General features: G+C 37.2%; 1 protein-coding gene across 1 annotated transcript; it reads left to right on the forward strand.

Annotated features, from left to right (window-relative positions):
• Window positions 1-986: 986 nt before the first annotated feature.
• LOC140159012 (bone morphogenetic protein 2-like) lies at window positions 987-16680 on the forward strand. The gene is made up of 5 exons (XM_072182324.1): window positions 987-1661; window positions 13227-13369; window positions 14024-14141; window positions 15052-15249; window positions 16179-16680. Exons 1-5 carry the CDS (start codon window positions 1289-1291, stop codon window positions 16544-16546), a joined length of 1200 nt encoding a protein of 399 aa, XP_072038425.1. The 5' UTR covers window positions 987-1288; the 3' UTR covers window positions 16547-16680.
• The last annotated feature ends 634 nt before the right edge of the window (window positions 16681-17314 follow it).

Consider the following 17314-nt stretch of genomic DNA (forward strand, 5'->3'; position numbering starts at 1 on the left):
TATTATTCCAAAATGGTGTAGAAAATCTTCTGAAACAGAGCTGAAGGAGATGAAATTTGAAAAATATCGCTATAAAACATATTTGTTACAAAAAGGCATTATTTCTTCATTAATTAATTGTGCGTTATTTTTTTCAAAGCTAGGCCTTCTGCGACCCTGTATATATAAGTTTAAGTTTAAGGCTGACATTAACCTTGCCCTTTTGATCTAGTATAAGAGCGCTTTTTCAATTATTTGAATTTTTAATTTTGCCTATTATATTCCCTATAAAGTCAATTGATCATTTACAGTTAATTTACTGCTGTCTTTATCTGCATATTGTATCATTCTGTTTCAAGGTTAATGGAAAATCTGAGTTCTCATAAGTCATAATTCCATCCCTTTAAAAAAAAAACTTTTGAACCAAAAATAATCCTTGTACACCCTAACGTGACCGTGATCTAAAAACATTGCAAATATACAGAATATATTATCCATATTATTTCAAACCGAGAACAAAATCGTCTCAGCGTGAACATGGTGAAAGGAAAAAAAACAGGCACTGCTATTTTTGGTCCAAAACATTTTTAGTTCAGTTCAGGGACAATCGAACTTCAATAACACTTGAAGAAAATAATATATACGGCTGTTTACGAGTTTACGACTATACAAGAAGTGTAATCTAAACTCTATTGTTAAACTTGTCAATCCAATCGGGATCATGACTCTTTGGCCTTTTCATTTCTTCAAGTTTCTTGTAATTGAGTACTTCAATGAATATCAGTCTGTCGATTAATTCTATTGCCCAAAGTGTGAGCAGACACTTGACGGTAATTGTTCATTATAATATTCTACACCAAAGAAAAGCGGGATACGAGAAACCTCTTAAAAGATGATGATTGGTTAATTCTGTAACTTGGGAGCGAGGTTCGTCTCACTGGTTGGTTCCCAATTATGTACGGTAGACGTCATGCATACAACAATGCACAAGACCAAATCCGTTCGAAACTGGGAACCAGGGACCAGCTACACCTGGGGCATCGTAATATGCCAATCAAACATACATTGTTGGATTTTCGTGACTTGAAACGAAAAGATCTTTGAAGTTCAAACAAAAATCGCCCGAGCAAGCATCAGGCAAACACGTGCTTAAACGTTTGACGTTAAGAAAAGGTTTCAACAGTTGTCGAGAAGTGTTCTTTACGTACGGATACTTATATCCAGGTGTTCTGCCGCAGACGGACTGGACCGTATTATGCCAAAGTAATTTCGGATTTTTATATAATCTGGATAGCATTTTCACAAAATCATGGATATCATATTTTCGCCGTACGTCCAAACTCTGCTTATGGTGATATTTTCTGTAACATTAATTTGTCATACCGATTCAAGGACACTATCAGCATCAAATCCGACGGACCCTTACTCTTTGGAAACAAATAACGTGATTTTACCAAATGAAGAGGAAGTCAAAGAACAAGCAATGGGCAAATTACTTCAAGTTTTTGGATTAGAGAATTATACCGGGCCTAATGAAGTAGGTTCAATGGCTACAAATCGACCACCAAGACCTCCGCCTTTTATGTTAAACCTTTATAACTCTGTTGCTGATTCTACTTCAGGAATTACAAGATCACCAAACCCGTATAACGCCAATACAGTGAGAGCTTTGCAGGATAAAGGTAAGAACCAGCATTTTTACCTTTTTGCCCATATTTGGACTCATATTATATGCAAAGAATTGACTTGTCTAATTAGACCAGAGAAGATCATTTGTCTGACATGTCTTCGGTAAATAATTGGTATTTGGCAAACTATTTTCTTATATACGAGATTATAAATTTACCAAAGTACATAAAATGAAAGGGGTTGAGCACTCATCTCATGGTAAAATACATTTTCACTTGTTTGTAATCTTTCTTAAGTTTTTTTTTTTTTTTGCGAAACAACCGTAAAATAACGAAGATTTATCAGCTCTAAAATATGAAAATGCTCGCGGTTTCACGATGCACCTATGCTTGAAGTGTATAGAGAAATCTCACAAATATAATGGGAACACGTTGATTAACTCCTTATCAAAAACAATTGATGATGATACATTAACTGTGATCGAATCCAAATCCAACTAATACCTGGGATAAAAATAGATCTAAGATCTGCGATAACGATTTGGATCTATAAAAATATGTCCGATTAATCATTCTTACGAAGATCATCAATGTATAAACATTTAACTGATCTTAGGGAGTGCAGTGTTCAGATATACACGGTACTTCAAAACATTGCGAAGATTTGGGACGAAAACTTGGAGATGAGGAAAATGTCTGCCATTCCTGTCGTCTAGACATTTTCCTCATCTCCAAGTTTTCGTCCCAAATCTTCGCAATGTTTTGAAGTACCGTGTATACCTGAACACTCACTAAGATCAGTTAAATGTTTATCCAACTCTCCTCTGTTTCTACGTTCTAAATGGGTGAAAATGTTACAATGTTTCCAAGAACATGTTTTATTAGTTTATTTTTAACGTCTGCAAAACCAATGGGGAATCCGATGTAACCTTTTATTAACCGAAAGTTCAAAGACCGCACTATTATTACTGCAGCAATCATGTGACGTCAAGTAGTCACACCAAATCATAGTCAGATTGTGCTCATGTTTTATTGTTGATTTTAATATTTTGATTTTGATGCTTTTTTTGGCTCATGGTGTGTTTTTTCCGTCTATTAGGCGATCTTTTTGCCATTTGATTACGTTGTCTCGCAAATCAGAAACTTACGGTAACATACGGTATTACAACATTAAGGCGTATAACTTAAAGTACTTAAGGTAGCCAATTAGCCAATTAGTACGACTGGTAGCTGCATGGTTCATCATTGATTACCCTGTAAAAGTCAGTGTCAAAGATGTACTCAAGTTAAGAGCACTTCAATGAAAGTGTGCTCTTCATGCTCTTGTAGGTGTTGAAGAGCACTTTAAAAGGATGTATTAATCTAATTTTGACAAACATCAAGTTGGTGTATCTTGCTCTCTCGACACCCAAATCTGATATTGTTCACCTTGAATTGAATTTGTGAAACTTTTGATGTGAAAAGCTCTAAGGATTGGTTTGCATTTAATTAAAGGGGCACTTCGTGACCCACAGACTCATCTCCCAACTTTAATACTCCAACAAAGGTTGACAGATTGTGGGATATAGGCTTTTATGACGGGAGTTCATAACAATAGGTAACTTTTAGCGGGTTCGCCGTACCGTCGGACAAGTTTAAAACTTAAGCTTTTATCAGGAGTAGCTCTGACTTCTTCAGAGGCACGGGACAACCTACTTTGTTGCAAACTCTCTTGCATCAGCAGATAAGCGAGGTATGCTTGTTTTCTGTTGACAAGGTGCAGTCTTTAGTGAACGGCTCTTTTTAGAGCCACAAACTAGCTTTTACATTAGCAGATAGGCGAGGTCTGCTTGTTCTCTGTTGACAAGGGACAGTCTTCATTGAACGGCTCTTTTCAGAACCACCAAACCTGTAAAATTAGCAGATAAGCGAGGTCTGCTTGTTCTCTGTTGATAAGGGGCAGTCTTCATTGAACGGCTCTTTTCAGAGCCACCAAACCTTATATATTAACAGATAGGCGAGGTCTGCTTGTTCTCTGTTGAGAAGAGGCAGTCTTCAGTGAACGGATCTTTTCAAAGCCACCAGTAGGGAAGGGCGGCCTCTCATTCTTAGGTACTTTGTCCTGAAGAAGTACTCCTGACGAAGTGAGCTTGACAGTTCTACTTGTCCGACGGCGAACCCGCTAAAACTTACTAAAGGTTGACAATTTTCTATCATCAGAAACATATAACTAATGTTTATGTACATAACCTTTCTCGGAGATTCGGTCGGCAAAGACGTCCTCCAATTTGTATTTTCTGTGCCGACAGATAGAAATCCAATAAATATATGCGTATGAAACTTGGAAATTCTATGTCATAAACAACCAAAACTGAAATTTTGGAAATAAGCTTATTTTGAGGGTATCCGAAATGGCCCTTTAACGATGTCAACATTGTAAGCTATTTTGCTCGCAGAATTACTGTATACCTCTTTAATGTTTGTGGGTGAATACCACTTAAGGGTGTACTACACCCCTGGCCAAGTTTGTGCCTATTTTTTAAATTTGTCCAAAAAATTATAGAGCATTGGTGACAAGTAAGATATGTATATTATAGGGGCAAGGACTACAACTATTGCACTGAAAATTCAGCAACTCAAGGCAAGTAGTTATTGATTTATTGATCAAATATTGGTTTTCCCTCATTTTTGGCTGTAACTCCACAACTGTTGTCTGCGCTGAAATAAAATTTCCAGTGCAGTAGTTGTAGTCCTTGCCCCTATAATATACATATCTTACTTGCCATCAATGCTCTATAATATTTGAGAAAAATGCCAAAATAGGCACACAATTGGGCAGGGGTGTAGTACCCCCTTAAGCACTTAGATTATCTAGGGATTGAAAGCTACCAATCCACATCAGGTTAAAGTTAAGACATTCAGGAATAGAAAGACTGGTTTAATGATAGTATGTATACTTTTTTATCAGCGTCTGGTGGTGTGCGAGAGCTAACGTGACGACGTAGGGGTTGGGTGTATGTATGGGGTGGGGGATGAGGTACGCAGGTAGGGTGTGTGTGCGTTTATAAATACCTCCAAACGTAACGAGGATCTACATAACATATGGATACACACTTGACAAACGAGGACACACCTCCGACTTCCTCGATCGGATGATATACAGGGTGTCTCAATAAAAATAGGCCCTGAGGAAACGGGTTCATAGCATAAAATATCGGCAGTAAAATTTAAAACTTTTTAAAGATTCAAAAACCATAAAGTGTCTGCTTAAAATGGATCAAAATGTATCCAAATCCGTTCACGCATTAATGAGATAATTTAGATTGCACAAATAGACACAGTTTAGTTCCATTCCAATGGGGCAATACACGTTAATAATAATGTGCTACATTGTAGTTTAGTATAAAAGTGTTGCTTTATAGGAGTTCAAAATCAATCATTCAATCAATCAATCAATCAATCAATCTCCCAAAGAATGTTTCTCTTTTTGTTAACAGTATGCAAAAGAACAATCTTCTAAAACAATACTCAACTAACAGCAGGGCTGGACTTTATTGAAGTGGTTGAAATAATTTTTTCTAACGAAATGGGTTCTTTCAAAATGAAATGTCCACGTGAAATACTGGTGCTGAAATAAACAAAAATTGATAAACAGCATCAATGATAGGTATATAGTTGCTGATCAGACAAGTTATCTCCTACCTATAAACACTGGAAGTTTTCTTCATTTATATTTTCCATTCTGATCTACATTGCAGTTGCTAATGAGTATTGCCCCATTGGAATGATCCACAAATGGGTCAAGTTTCTCATTTATCTCAGTGATGAGTGAACGGATTTTGATAATTTATGATCAATTTATAGAAAACACTTCATGGATTTCACTGCCAATATCTTAACTTATGTCCCCAAAACCACATGGCCTATTTTTATTGAGACACCCTATATTATAACCAGGACATCGCAAATAACGTAAAAATGCATTTAAAACGGGTCCACCTATAGGGGATATAGGACGGACCACGGTTGGAAAGTATAGTGGTCTGGTGTGTGTGTGTGGGGGGTGAGGTCCATGTGTCGATTAAGAACGGGCGCGGGTGTGTGAGTCCTCGGTTAGATAGTACTAAGTATATACAGAATGAGGTCATCGTTTGGAGGTACATTTACAAGGGATGTGTGTGTGTGCACGGGGGGGGGGTGCATCTGATGGAATCACAATACTTCAGTATGAGAGAGCCGGTCGAACACCCACATAGGTCCTTCTCCGGGCCGCTGGCCGCTGCAATTATATAATGGGCCGCAATACACCTAATCTTTAGGGTTAGTGTTTATGGTTAGGGCCCATTATGGTAGCAGAAATACGCGTCCTGGCCGCATAAATTCTTTTTGGAACCATAATGGCTGCAAACATGTTAGGATTAGGGTTAGGGTTTAGTATTATTTAGTATTATGCTGCCCATTATAGTTGTAATGCGCTACACATCTGCACAACGCCTAGACGTTGAAACAAGCCTCAGCACACTTAACAGGTTGTCGCTGACCACTACGACACACATAATTCCATGAATCATTTCGCAATGACACAGGGACTTTGCTGCTTAGAATTTAGAAGCACACATCCTAGACATTCCACAATTAAACTTCGCAGCCAGAATCAGTTCCCTGAGTTTCGTACGGGTGCAACGGGACTATAGCAGCCAGTTCCAGCAACTCAACTTTTTCACGAGAGCAACATTAACCACTGCCAGGGTTCGAACACGCAACCTCTCGAACCATAGTCGAACTCCTTATCGGTTGAGCTAACTCGACTATATTTAATGTAAATACGTTCCCTGTCGCTGATCTGAACGAAGATCTATAGCCGGTCGCCGCGTCTAGCCGAAAGCTCGCAAAGCCGCAACACCGCTCGCGCCCTTTTGCCTTTTTTCGGTATTATCAATTAAATGAGCACTTTAGTTGGCTTAATAAATCTACCAACCTGGGGTGGTATCACGGTATGCGACTATGCGGGTGGCTGGATGTGGGGTGGGTGGGTGTAGGGGTGTATGCATTGCTATCAGTCTCGTAGCTCTTGGGAGTAGGGAGGCGACTGTGTAACTCCTGGATGACAACACCCCGACGAAACTGGCAATTTGGGCCCCTGTCCTTTCATGCGGTTGTTGAGCCGTTTCTTCAAAGTTGAAACATTGTGTTTTTTACATTCGGAGAACTATAGAAAAATCATGCAATATGACATGAAACCTTTTTGGCCTGACAAAAATCCTATAGTTACGCCACTGTATGCAAGTAAATATAAATTGGCTCAAAACAATTAAAGGTTAACTTTACATAAGAAAAGACGATCCTCGGTTTCACATGATGCAGTCATGTCTACAGTAGAATTCACCACGACCTTTGCAGGACTTAAACCCCATTAAAAGCTATTAAACCAAGATAACACTCATTGAAAACAGCTCAACTATGTTACACCAGATCTTCTCTGGTTAAATCCACACACACACACATGTGTCTGTTTTGAGCAATGAGCTGGTATTATAGTTTCAGTTGGGTGAACGATTGTAAAGCAAACGCAAGGTAACAATTACTGTGTGGCCTTTGTTCACGAAATGAGACAATACTGTGCATATTGTTAACCACATTCTTGAAAATGAGAAACATAATGGCATAATTTCTCCATATTTTTTGGTGTTATCTGTCGTTTACATATCCTTCCTAAAACACCAAAGTGCGAATATTTACAAACACCTAAATTAGCTAAAAATTTAGGACATGTTACAAAACTATATTTTCTAGAATTTTAGAAGAGTACTTTTAATATTGGCCGGTTATTTTTCACACAGCGACGTTAACTAGGCAATTACCCATACTTCTATCATACACTATTTGTAGAGGTTACGCGTCAATGGTAAGAGCACTGTGTAATGTATTGTGTATAGGAAAACGGACAGTAACTGCAGTATGATAGGCCTAAATTATTTTACCCAAACACTAACCCTAACCCCGAGGCCTAATATTGCAACGTACGGCGGCTCTCATACTTGGGAATGCATCTTCTCATCGACCTCCCCCTTTTTCAACCTTTGTGTCAACCAATGGATTTCAGTATTGGCTTAGAACCCAGGAAAGTACACTGGCACTTTCGAATGTCGTTACTGTAGGCCTACAACTTTCCTTGTTCATCGAGTTCAATATAAGGTTGAAGCACATATTTATAATGGAATATGATGGAAATGACGTCAACGAAATTTATTATCGGAATTTTTATATATAAATAAACATAGAATACAAGGACTACAATGTTTTTCTTGACAATAATAATTTTGAGTTAAATCTCCTGTTTTCAGCAAACCTTTCAGAAGTTTCAGTTGCAAGGAAGTTGTGAACTTAGAAAAGGATACTACACTTTTCGCGTTTCCCAATACATGTAGCCCTGTCGCGCGCCTATTTCAACATTCATGTTGCACCTTAGGACTGTGTAAATAAGGGACTGTGCCATTAACATAGACTTGAACCGGGGTGGGGGGGCTTTTGGTGGGGGACTGGGGGCTGGAATATCTTTCAGCCCCCAATAATCCTAGGTAAAGTTACATTTTTGATGAAATAGAGGAAAAATGGGTGTTTGTGACAAACTTTTCTGACTCTGAGGGTTCCCCCGGGGGAACCCCCCTCGGGCACAGGGTGGCCCACCAAATTGTTTCAATTACCCGGATCAGCATAGTATTTGCGGCTGCGGAGGAGGGGGGGGGGTTGAGTCAAAATTATTTAACTCAACTTCCCAAAAGAAAATTTCAACCCCTAACCCGATCCCCACACAGTGCAAAATTTAAATTTAGCATGTCAACACAAAATTTTACCCCCAAAATTATTTAACTCAACTTCCCAAACTGAGAAAATTTCAACCCCTAACCCGATCCCCACACAGTGCAAAATTTAAAATTAGCATGTCAACACAAAATTTTACCCCTAATATTATTAATAAGACCACACTTCCATATATATAGGTAGTGAATTATCAAAATGGTCTGCCAACAATCGCCCCCCTCCCCCTCATTGACCGTGCCAAAAACATTTCCCCTTTCTACGTGTCAAACAACGTTGCCTTGCTCCTTTACACATGACAATTTATATTAAATTTTAGTCTAATCATGTAAGGCGAGCAGAGAGAGAGTGGGGGAAGTTTAAATATTTTAAGTCTCCTCTCCTAAAACCATCGTTTTAGTGCATAATATCGAAACGGCGCCCCAAAAATGTGTGCCAAAAATATTTTCCGAAGAGTCTGTTAGTGTTACGCCTTTTATGGCGCAATATTTGAAAGTGCTCAAAAATGTGTGCCAAAAATAGTCAATCTCAAGCTCTTACGAGCTGCCAAGTTGCTGCCTCTTCTGACACCACTGAAATATTAACCTAAACATTTCAAAAGTTGGTTCAGTGTACGCAGATGCGTGTATGAGCGTCCGAGGACCGTAAGGGGCTGGGGATTGGGGTTGGTTACGGGGTATAGAAGTGGTGGTGTGAGGTTATAGTAGTGGTGGTGGTGGTGGTGTGGGGTTCGATGGTCATTTATTGACCTATCCGGTAAAGCGTAACACTTTAAAAACACTTTGAACCCCGTCGCCGTTTCTTATAATGCTTCCAATTAAAGAGACAAAAGTTGTTGCTTTTGCTTTCAAATCATTATCAAGGCAAAGTATAGGGATGTTATTGTTCAACTATTAAAAGCTGTTTTTACAAAACCAATAGAATAGTGGTGAAATGATTGTAAAAACTAACCACTGAACTGACGTTTAATCCGTCTATACATCAGTCGGAGTCTTCAGAGTTGTAATGCTCTGCTATGGCTGGACTAGTGTTGCCAGTCCTTTCGTCACTTTGCAGCAGAGGATTGCAAAGATAACTTAGATTGTAGGCGCCCTCGCCTCGGTTCATGGTGTTGCCCATTCTTCTCCTCCTAATCATATCATATGAATTTCTTTATCTACCGGTTGATATATACCTCCTCCATATCAGTAACTCAGACTCTCGATTACTTCTTGCTAATAAAGAGTGGGGTTAATGTTTGACACTATTTTAAAGTGTTACGATTTGGTAGTTCACAGCATCTTGCGAATGGTAGTCAGATTTGGCAAAAATCGCATTGCTCATTTCATAGCGAGTGTGTAGAAGAATTCAAATATCACAGATATACTTTTGTAGGTCCTGTGGTTCTTGAGATATGTTGTAGGAGGGCTGAAACACCTGTAACACTTACATAAACGTATACATAATTCATTAACAACGATAAATCAAACAAGGTTTGAAAGCATATGGTTTGATGGTTTGTAGAATGAACTCTTGAAAAACATCAAAGTGTTATTTTTCAATAATATATTGATTTACATAATGAACATCGATATTTTTGGGCTGCTTCGACCAACAGTACCTTGTCTACCCTTTTAAGCAAATAAAATATCAAAAATAGTACATCTGTGTACATGAATACAATAGGCATTTTCAAGTTTTAGTTTTAGTTTCAAGTTTTAAGTTTTAGTTTCTCAGCTTTGCTTTGCTTTGAGACATTTTTTGGCCTATGAGCAGATGAGCGTGATGGGATTTTGTGCTTGCATGTTACGAGAATTTCGTCATTTTTGCAGGTATATAAATGTGACGAATTTGGTGCATTACTGCATGCGGTAAACATGGTAAATTCGTCCCCAAAATAGCTTAGTGAGGCGCGGTATCGATATGACAAGGATGCCGATTTAAATGCCAAATATTCAAAGTATACAAGAGCGAACATTTGTTTCATTTGATAATTTACTCATCAAACAGCTGTGGACACTGTGGCTAGAATGTTCAGCCACTCCTGTCTTTTTCTGCCCGTAACAGTAGTCTGTATTGTTGCTTTAGTGTCATGCCTTACTATATTAATAGGACTTCGAAAAGCCACATGCGTGAGATTACTTCAAAATGTCAAATCATTTTTGAACAAAATCAAAATTATTTGTGTAAAAATATGTTTCTTGCCTGTTAATCGATCGATTAGTAGGTCTATGCCGAAAACGTCACTCTGCTTAAAAGTTAAATATTTTTGGCACGAGGATGGCCATATTTTGTGCAAAGCAACTTGATCACCCATATTTGAAATCAATTTTACTTTAGCGACAAGTTGCTTATTTTTCGTGATCAAATAGATAATGATGATACACGCTATCTGCACCTGCTGTCATGGTATATAAAATGCATAATAAATCCAATAAGATATATAACATTACTTTACAAGTCTTATATCAGATGTGGCGACTTTGCCTATTAGCCTCGACGCCTTGAGGAAATGCTAAGTCATGACGTGTTAAAGTGCTGTACGAATGATGAAACCGTTTATGTTATATGTACATTACTACTATCACTTCAGTCACAGGTTTGCGATAGAAAATGAAAACCGAGTAAAGAAATTCATTTGTATGAAATCTATGAAATATTAATATTTCACCATCGCAAGGTACAATAATTGAATGGGAGTATACACCATTAACTTCATCATTGTTTTTTTCACTCTTTTACATTAAGGAGATATACCACTTCTTAAAAATTTGCGATCAACCTTAATACTTTTAACAATTATCTTTTTTTTTTTAATAATTGATGATCATGAACAAATATACATATATTGACACAATGAGGTAACAAACATATAACTTTTCGACTCAGTTCAATTTTAAAAAGTAATTTTAAGACAATAATTTGACTAATTTTGGTATATGAAAAAATAATAACAATGGCCGAGAAGAATGGAAGGAACAACAACAAGATTAACATGATTAAGAAAGAAGACCTGATTTTTATTTTATAAAGAATATTTTTTATGATTGTCTCCAAAATGGTTGACGTTTTTACGCCAATATGTTCCCTGGCTGACTCTTTTCCTTTCAAAATTGATGTATGACTTTTGAATGTGTAAGAATTCGTAATTTTATATACACGGTAGGCCTATAGCACATTTCGGAGACTTCAAAAATGGAGTATATGTGCCACTTCGTTTACTATCATAATATTATTCATAAATGATACATTATTTTCTTAGTTTGGTGATGCCGAAGATTGGACAGCCGCTACTTCTACTGAAATATCAATATTTCAAACTATATTTCTGCATCGATCACGTCACGTATAATTTGATACCATTTTTGGACATTCAAAACTTTTGAATTTTTGGACATTCGTAATTAGGCCGAATTTCGCTCTTGGCTCTAAAACTATTTTATAACGAATGTCCAAAAATTTGAGATTTATTGACCTGGTCTGAAATTACTATATGTCATGAGATTGACGCAGTAAAATGGTTTTTACTTTAAAGCAAAATTCGACCTAATAATTACGAACCCGGCCAACTTTACCGCCACGCTGTTTTCTTGCGCCTGTCAAGTAAATGCCAAAAATGAACCGTCACTTATGAATTGATGGAAAGACCCACCCTCACGGTATTGATTTATTTACAATAATGGTTCCTTAGTTCTTAAAGAATGCATTCAAAATGTATCGAACAATATTGAAGAGCCAAAGTAAAGAATGTAATTGAATGATCCCAAAGCCCTCCTGGGAATTAAGATGGGTCAATACTGTAGTCTTTTAGTGTCTAGACTTTAATCATGTAATTTCGCAATTAACAGAACTAGTTTTTGTAACTTCAAGTCCCTCCAATGAGCCCCTTGTCCCCAGCCCTTGTCCTTACTCAGTTAAGGGTAAACCATCTTCTCTAATTGATACGATCAATTGTGTTGCTATGGTTAACTTGGATCACAGACGCGGAACCAAACGATTGCGCCATAATCCTGCATTGTAAAAATAATCAGACCCAAAACTTTTCTCCGGGACCTTTCGGTTATAATGACGTCAAAATGAACAAGCAAACTAAAAACAGCCAAACAAACAAGCAAACAAACATTCTAAAATTCTTTTTGTAGGACATTATAGGATTCTTGTTTCGATTGGCAAACCACCTGTGAATGTATAGCTACAACTGCAAAAAAAAACTCGGGTGTTAAAGTGTTAAAAGTATCGATGAGGGTGTTATTTTGTTAAACGCATTTGGTGATATTTTCACACCAAAATTAATCAAAAATAACACCACGATTGTCCAAAAATAGACCTACACTCTCGGGCGCGAAAATAACGATCACAAGTGTCCAAGTTAAAAATAGGCAACCACCGGTGTTAAAAAAACCATCGCCATGGTCCTCTTACCATGGTCAGGGATGCAAGCTGACCTGAAGGAAAAAGCCTGAAAAGTGCGTGAATCTGGGCCAAAAGCCTCCAAAACGGGCTGAAAATGAAGAAAAGTGCGGGAATTTGGACTTCATGAAAGCAGGAATTCCTGCAAAAGTAGGAAAACTTGCATCCCTGCATGATGATGGTGTTACTATTATTATTTATAGCCTACTCATGATAATTAGAATCCAGTTACACACCAGTTCTTCTGAAAGTTTGTATCAGAAATTTAACTGAGTTACGTGCTTGGGGCTCGATCCTCGCATATATTAATTTGTGTTTCGCATAATTTGTCTTACGCCCTGCTAGGGTGAAACATATAGGCCGCCTTCTTCTTCAGAAATTTTTAAATGGTCAACATTAACAACTGAGTTTTTTCAATTTGTTTCATTTCAGCTTTAAAACATCGTATGCGGTTTGAGTTCAACCTGTCCCGGGTTACATCAGATGAGCGACTACTGCAAGCAGAGCTTCATTTATTTAAATTGAAGCCAAAAAGATACACCAAAAACGACCCAAGATTTCAAACGCACTATCAGGTAATGCTGCTTCACATTTGAACAATTGACTAATATTGCTTAGAAATTGCAAACAACATAACAGACAACAAAATTTGAAAACTAGAGCTACATGTATCATAAGTTTGAAGTAGAGCTATTTAATACAATTTTCATGCGAATTTGGAGTGGTAAACAAAAACAAACAACTAAACGAAATATATAATTAATGTAATAATGAATATGCACTACCATGACTACGTTCTAGAGAACAAAAGCAAAGGCACTTAGTGGCACTAGTTTCCCGATTCACTCTCAAGAATGTGATTTTTTGGATTCAATTCAATCTTTTAATGTCTGATGTATGAAGCTTAATGAAATAACTATCACTTTCTGTGGCGCCCATTCAATCCTTCACTCTTAGAAATGAAGGTTCTAAAGGCCTTAAAGAACCTTTTTTTGCCCCTAACAAGTATTGTACCCTCAAGAAAAAAAATGGTCTTTAAGCTAAAAGAACCCTTTTAGGTTCTTTAAAAGGTTCTTTACTTTAACCTTTTTAGAACCCTTTTGGGCCTTTAAAGAACCTTTTTGTTTCGTTGCAGAACCGTTGAGGGCTCCATATAGAGGACAAAAAGGAGTAAGGACACAATAACGTTGATCTAAATGTATTCTTTTCGTCTATTTTGTCGATATTAGATTCATCTTTACCAACTCCTGGGTGATGCGGATTCCTCAACAGATGGCGCTCGACTAGTTGGAGTAAGACTTATTTCAGCAGCCAGATCAGGCTGGGAGGTCTTCACAATAACAGATGGTGAGTATCACAGAAGAAGAATAAAAGTCGTATGATTTCAATGAGTAATTTAATCACAGAACATTTAAGTATCATATTATACATCGTACATAGCAAGGGTACGGTGTTTTATTAAATTTATAGACAATTTGTCATCTTAAAAAAATCACAATGTTTCCGGAAACAAGTGTACCTCAAGATAGTTTAACAAAATTGTCGTAGATCATGGCTAAACATTTCATTATCATCATTTATTGAAGAGTCTATTCTTTACTTCTGCAGATGTTTTAAATATGAAAGTGGAAAAGTTGCATAAAGTTACACAAATTTATATTAGCTTGGCCTGAATTGCCGAATTCTGGGCATGATTGTCGATTTCGGGTTCAATTGCCGATTTTGGGCACAACTGCCGATTTTGGACTCAATTGCCGAATTTGGGCATAGAGCAATGTTGGGTACAATTATACTCACATCAAAACAAGGCACGTGAACAAAATGGCATAATAAATTACAGTGAGATGCATGGTGACACAATAACATTTGATACGAATTGACAAGAATCTGTACATTAAATGAAAAGTGGAAGCAGTTGTACTATTTATTTTGTCGTCCAAATCTGAAGCCTTGACCGGCCTTGTTTAAGTATTACGAAAACAGCAACAGAAATTGTCATACCACTAATATGAATAGATTTTCACAAGTAATATAAAAATAGATAATTAAAAATAGAAATAGAGGAAAAGTTTTCAGTTTCACATCATGGTTGAACTCATTTGAATTCCCTTTTCATGATAATTTTAAATAATGATAAAAATATCAATCTTAAATTTTAAACTTTGGACCACTGCAATCATTATTAGTGAGGGTTTGGGTTAGTTTGTTTCTGAGCAAGTTCCTCATTCAGTGCTATTTGTTTTATTTTACATTTTAGCTGCTCAGAATTGGCTGGAGGATGAATCTACCAACCATGGTATCTTCATATCTGTGACAACATTGACAGGGGAACCAGTTGAAGATGGAGTCATCCGATTTGCTCAGAGGGGAAAACATCACGACACAAAACAACCCATTCTTGTCATGTTTACTGATGATATCACCAGAAAGACATCCCCAAGGACAAGATTTGAAGGTGAGGTTTGAAAAAATAAACGCAAAGGGAATCTACAAAAAGAGAAGATGCAAAGATGGTTACAGATCCGAAGGGCCATTAGTCTGAAAACCTTATAACTTAAAAACCCTAACTCTAAACTTCACTCTAACCCTAACTATAACCTAAGGGCCATTAGTCCAGAAACCTTAAATTTTAGTTATAAACCCTAACCTTCACCATACCTAAGCCCTAAGCCCTAATCCTAACCATAGACATAACCCTAAACCAAAACCTATACATAACAAAATCCTAACCCGGATCCCAAAACTTACCCTATTAACCTTAATTCTCACCCTAATGCTAATGCTAACCCGGGTGCTAACATGTCCCAATCCTAACCTAAAATGCCTGACACCCTAACTTTGAACACTTTTTGGACTTTGACTGTTCCCAAAAAGAAATGCTACCCAAATATAAAATTGCTTTCCATAATCACCTAACAATTAGAACTAGAAGTAAAAAAACCCAACTGAAACAAAATACTAGTTCTTTCTCTGCAGCTGAAATACTGTATCATTAGTATGGTAACATTGAACTTGCCACTGGAATTGTACAAGATCATAATTCTCATGTGTTGATTGTTCAAAATAATCACATTCACACTGCAAAAATGTAGGTAGGTCTAACAGTAAAAGTAACGCCAATTTGGTGTTGCAGGAGGACCTCACCGCCTGGGTGTTATTTTTTAGTACACTATTGTTTGGTGTTTTTTTGGACAATCTAGGTATTATCACACCGTAAGTGTTACAAAAATAACATCTACTCAGCTTGGTCCTCCTGCAACACCAATGGTGTTTACTTTTAACACCCCAGTTTTTGCAGTGCTGGTGATATAATAATTACGGACCAAGCATTCTTTTAAGTGATCCAAATATTAATAAATATTACCCCTTTTTTTCATTACACAGAACCTGTTGACTACACATACGACTACATCTTAGAAAACCGCGGTAATGTCGACTGGAGACAATTAAACTCGGCAGACGATTCAGTAGATTCAACACAAAATGGCCGCCAAAACCACTACACAGAAGACAGAAGGCGAGTAAGGCGAGAAACTGAACATACAATACCAGTACCAGTGCCTACTGAGAATGAAGTCAAAGAAAATCTTTGCCAAAGACAATCTATGTATGTAGACTTTGAAAAAATTGGCTGGTCAAGTTGGGTGATTTCACCGAAAGGCTACAACGCCTACCACTGCACAGGGAGGACATGCCCATTCCTCTTGGTCTCAACCAGTCGCCATCGAACCATGCAACGGTTCAAAGCATAATGAACGCTCTTAATTTAGGTGAGAACGTGGGTCCGCCATGTTGTGTGCCAAATTCTCTCTACGCTGTTAGTTTGCTATATTTTGACAATGATGGTAATGTAGTTTTAAAACAATATGCCGATATGGTTGCAGCGAGCTGCGGGTGCCATTAAAATTTAAGGTTTATATATAAATATATTAATTATTTAAAAAACTAAAATAGATTACATTTTTAGTACTTTCAGAAAATGAAATTACACAAAATGATATTAAAAGTATCAAAGCAGGAAATATTTATGAATCAAATTTGAAATTTATCAATCATGCTCTTCATTTGATAACGATAAATGAATAAACACATTTTTGTGGAACGCAAATTTGAGTATTGAAAATGCCACTTGCTATCTCATCTTCCCAGAGCATAATTTTCACTCCAAGAATTGACCATCAATTGTCCCTCTGAGAATGTTGTTACTTTATAGGCGACATGTGGAGAGTAGTACAAGTTTTTTTTTACAGTGAAAGCTGTAGTTTTCATTGGTTTACAACTACCGTATCGTCTAGGTTATAAGCTGTGCGACACATACTTCACATTGACATTTGAGACTTAAAACGATGTATAACATATGGCTTATATTCCAAAATGTAGAGTATTGGATATTTTCTTTTTTCTGAGGGAGACGATTGGTTAAAGGGGTACCATTCAACCTATAAGTTCTCTGGTAGTGGGTACTTAAGTCATCCAAAGGTGGCACTTAATAATTACCAGGTTTTGAATGTCAAACTGGA

Source organism: Amphiura filiformis, chromosome 8, assembly GCF_039555335.1.
Source record: "Amphiura filiformis chromosome 8, Afil_fr2py, whole genome shotgun sequence".
NCBI classification, from domain to species: domain Eukaryota; kingdom Metazoa; phylum Echinodermata; class Ophiuroidea; order Amphilepidida; family Amphiuridae; genus Amphiura; species Amphiura filiformis.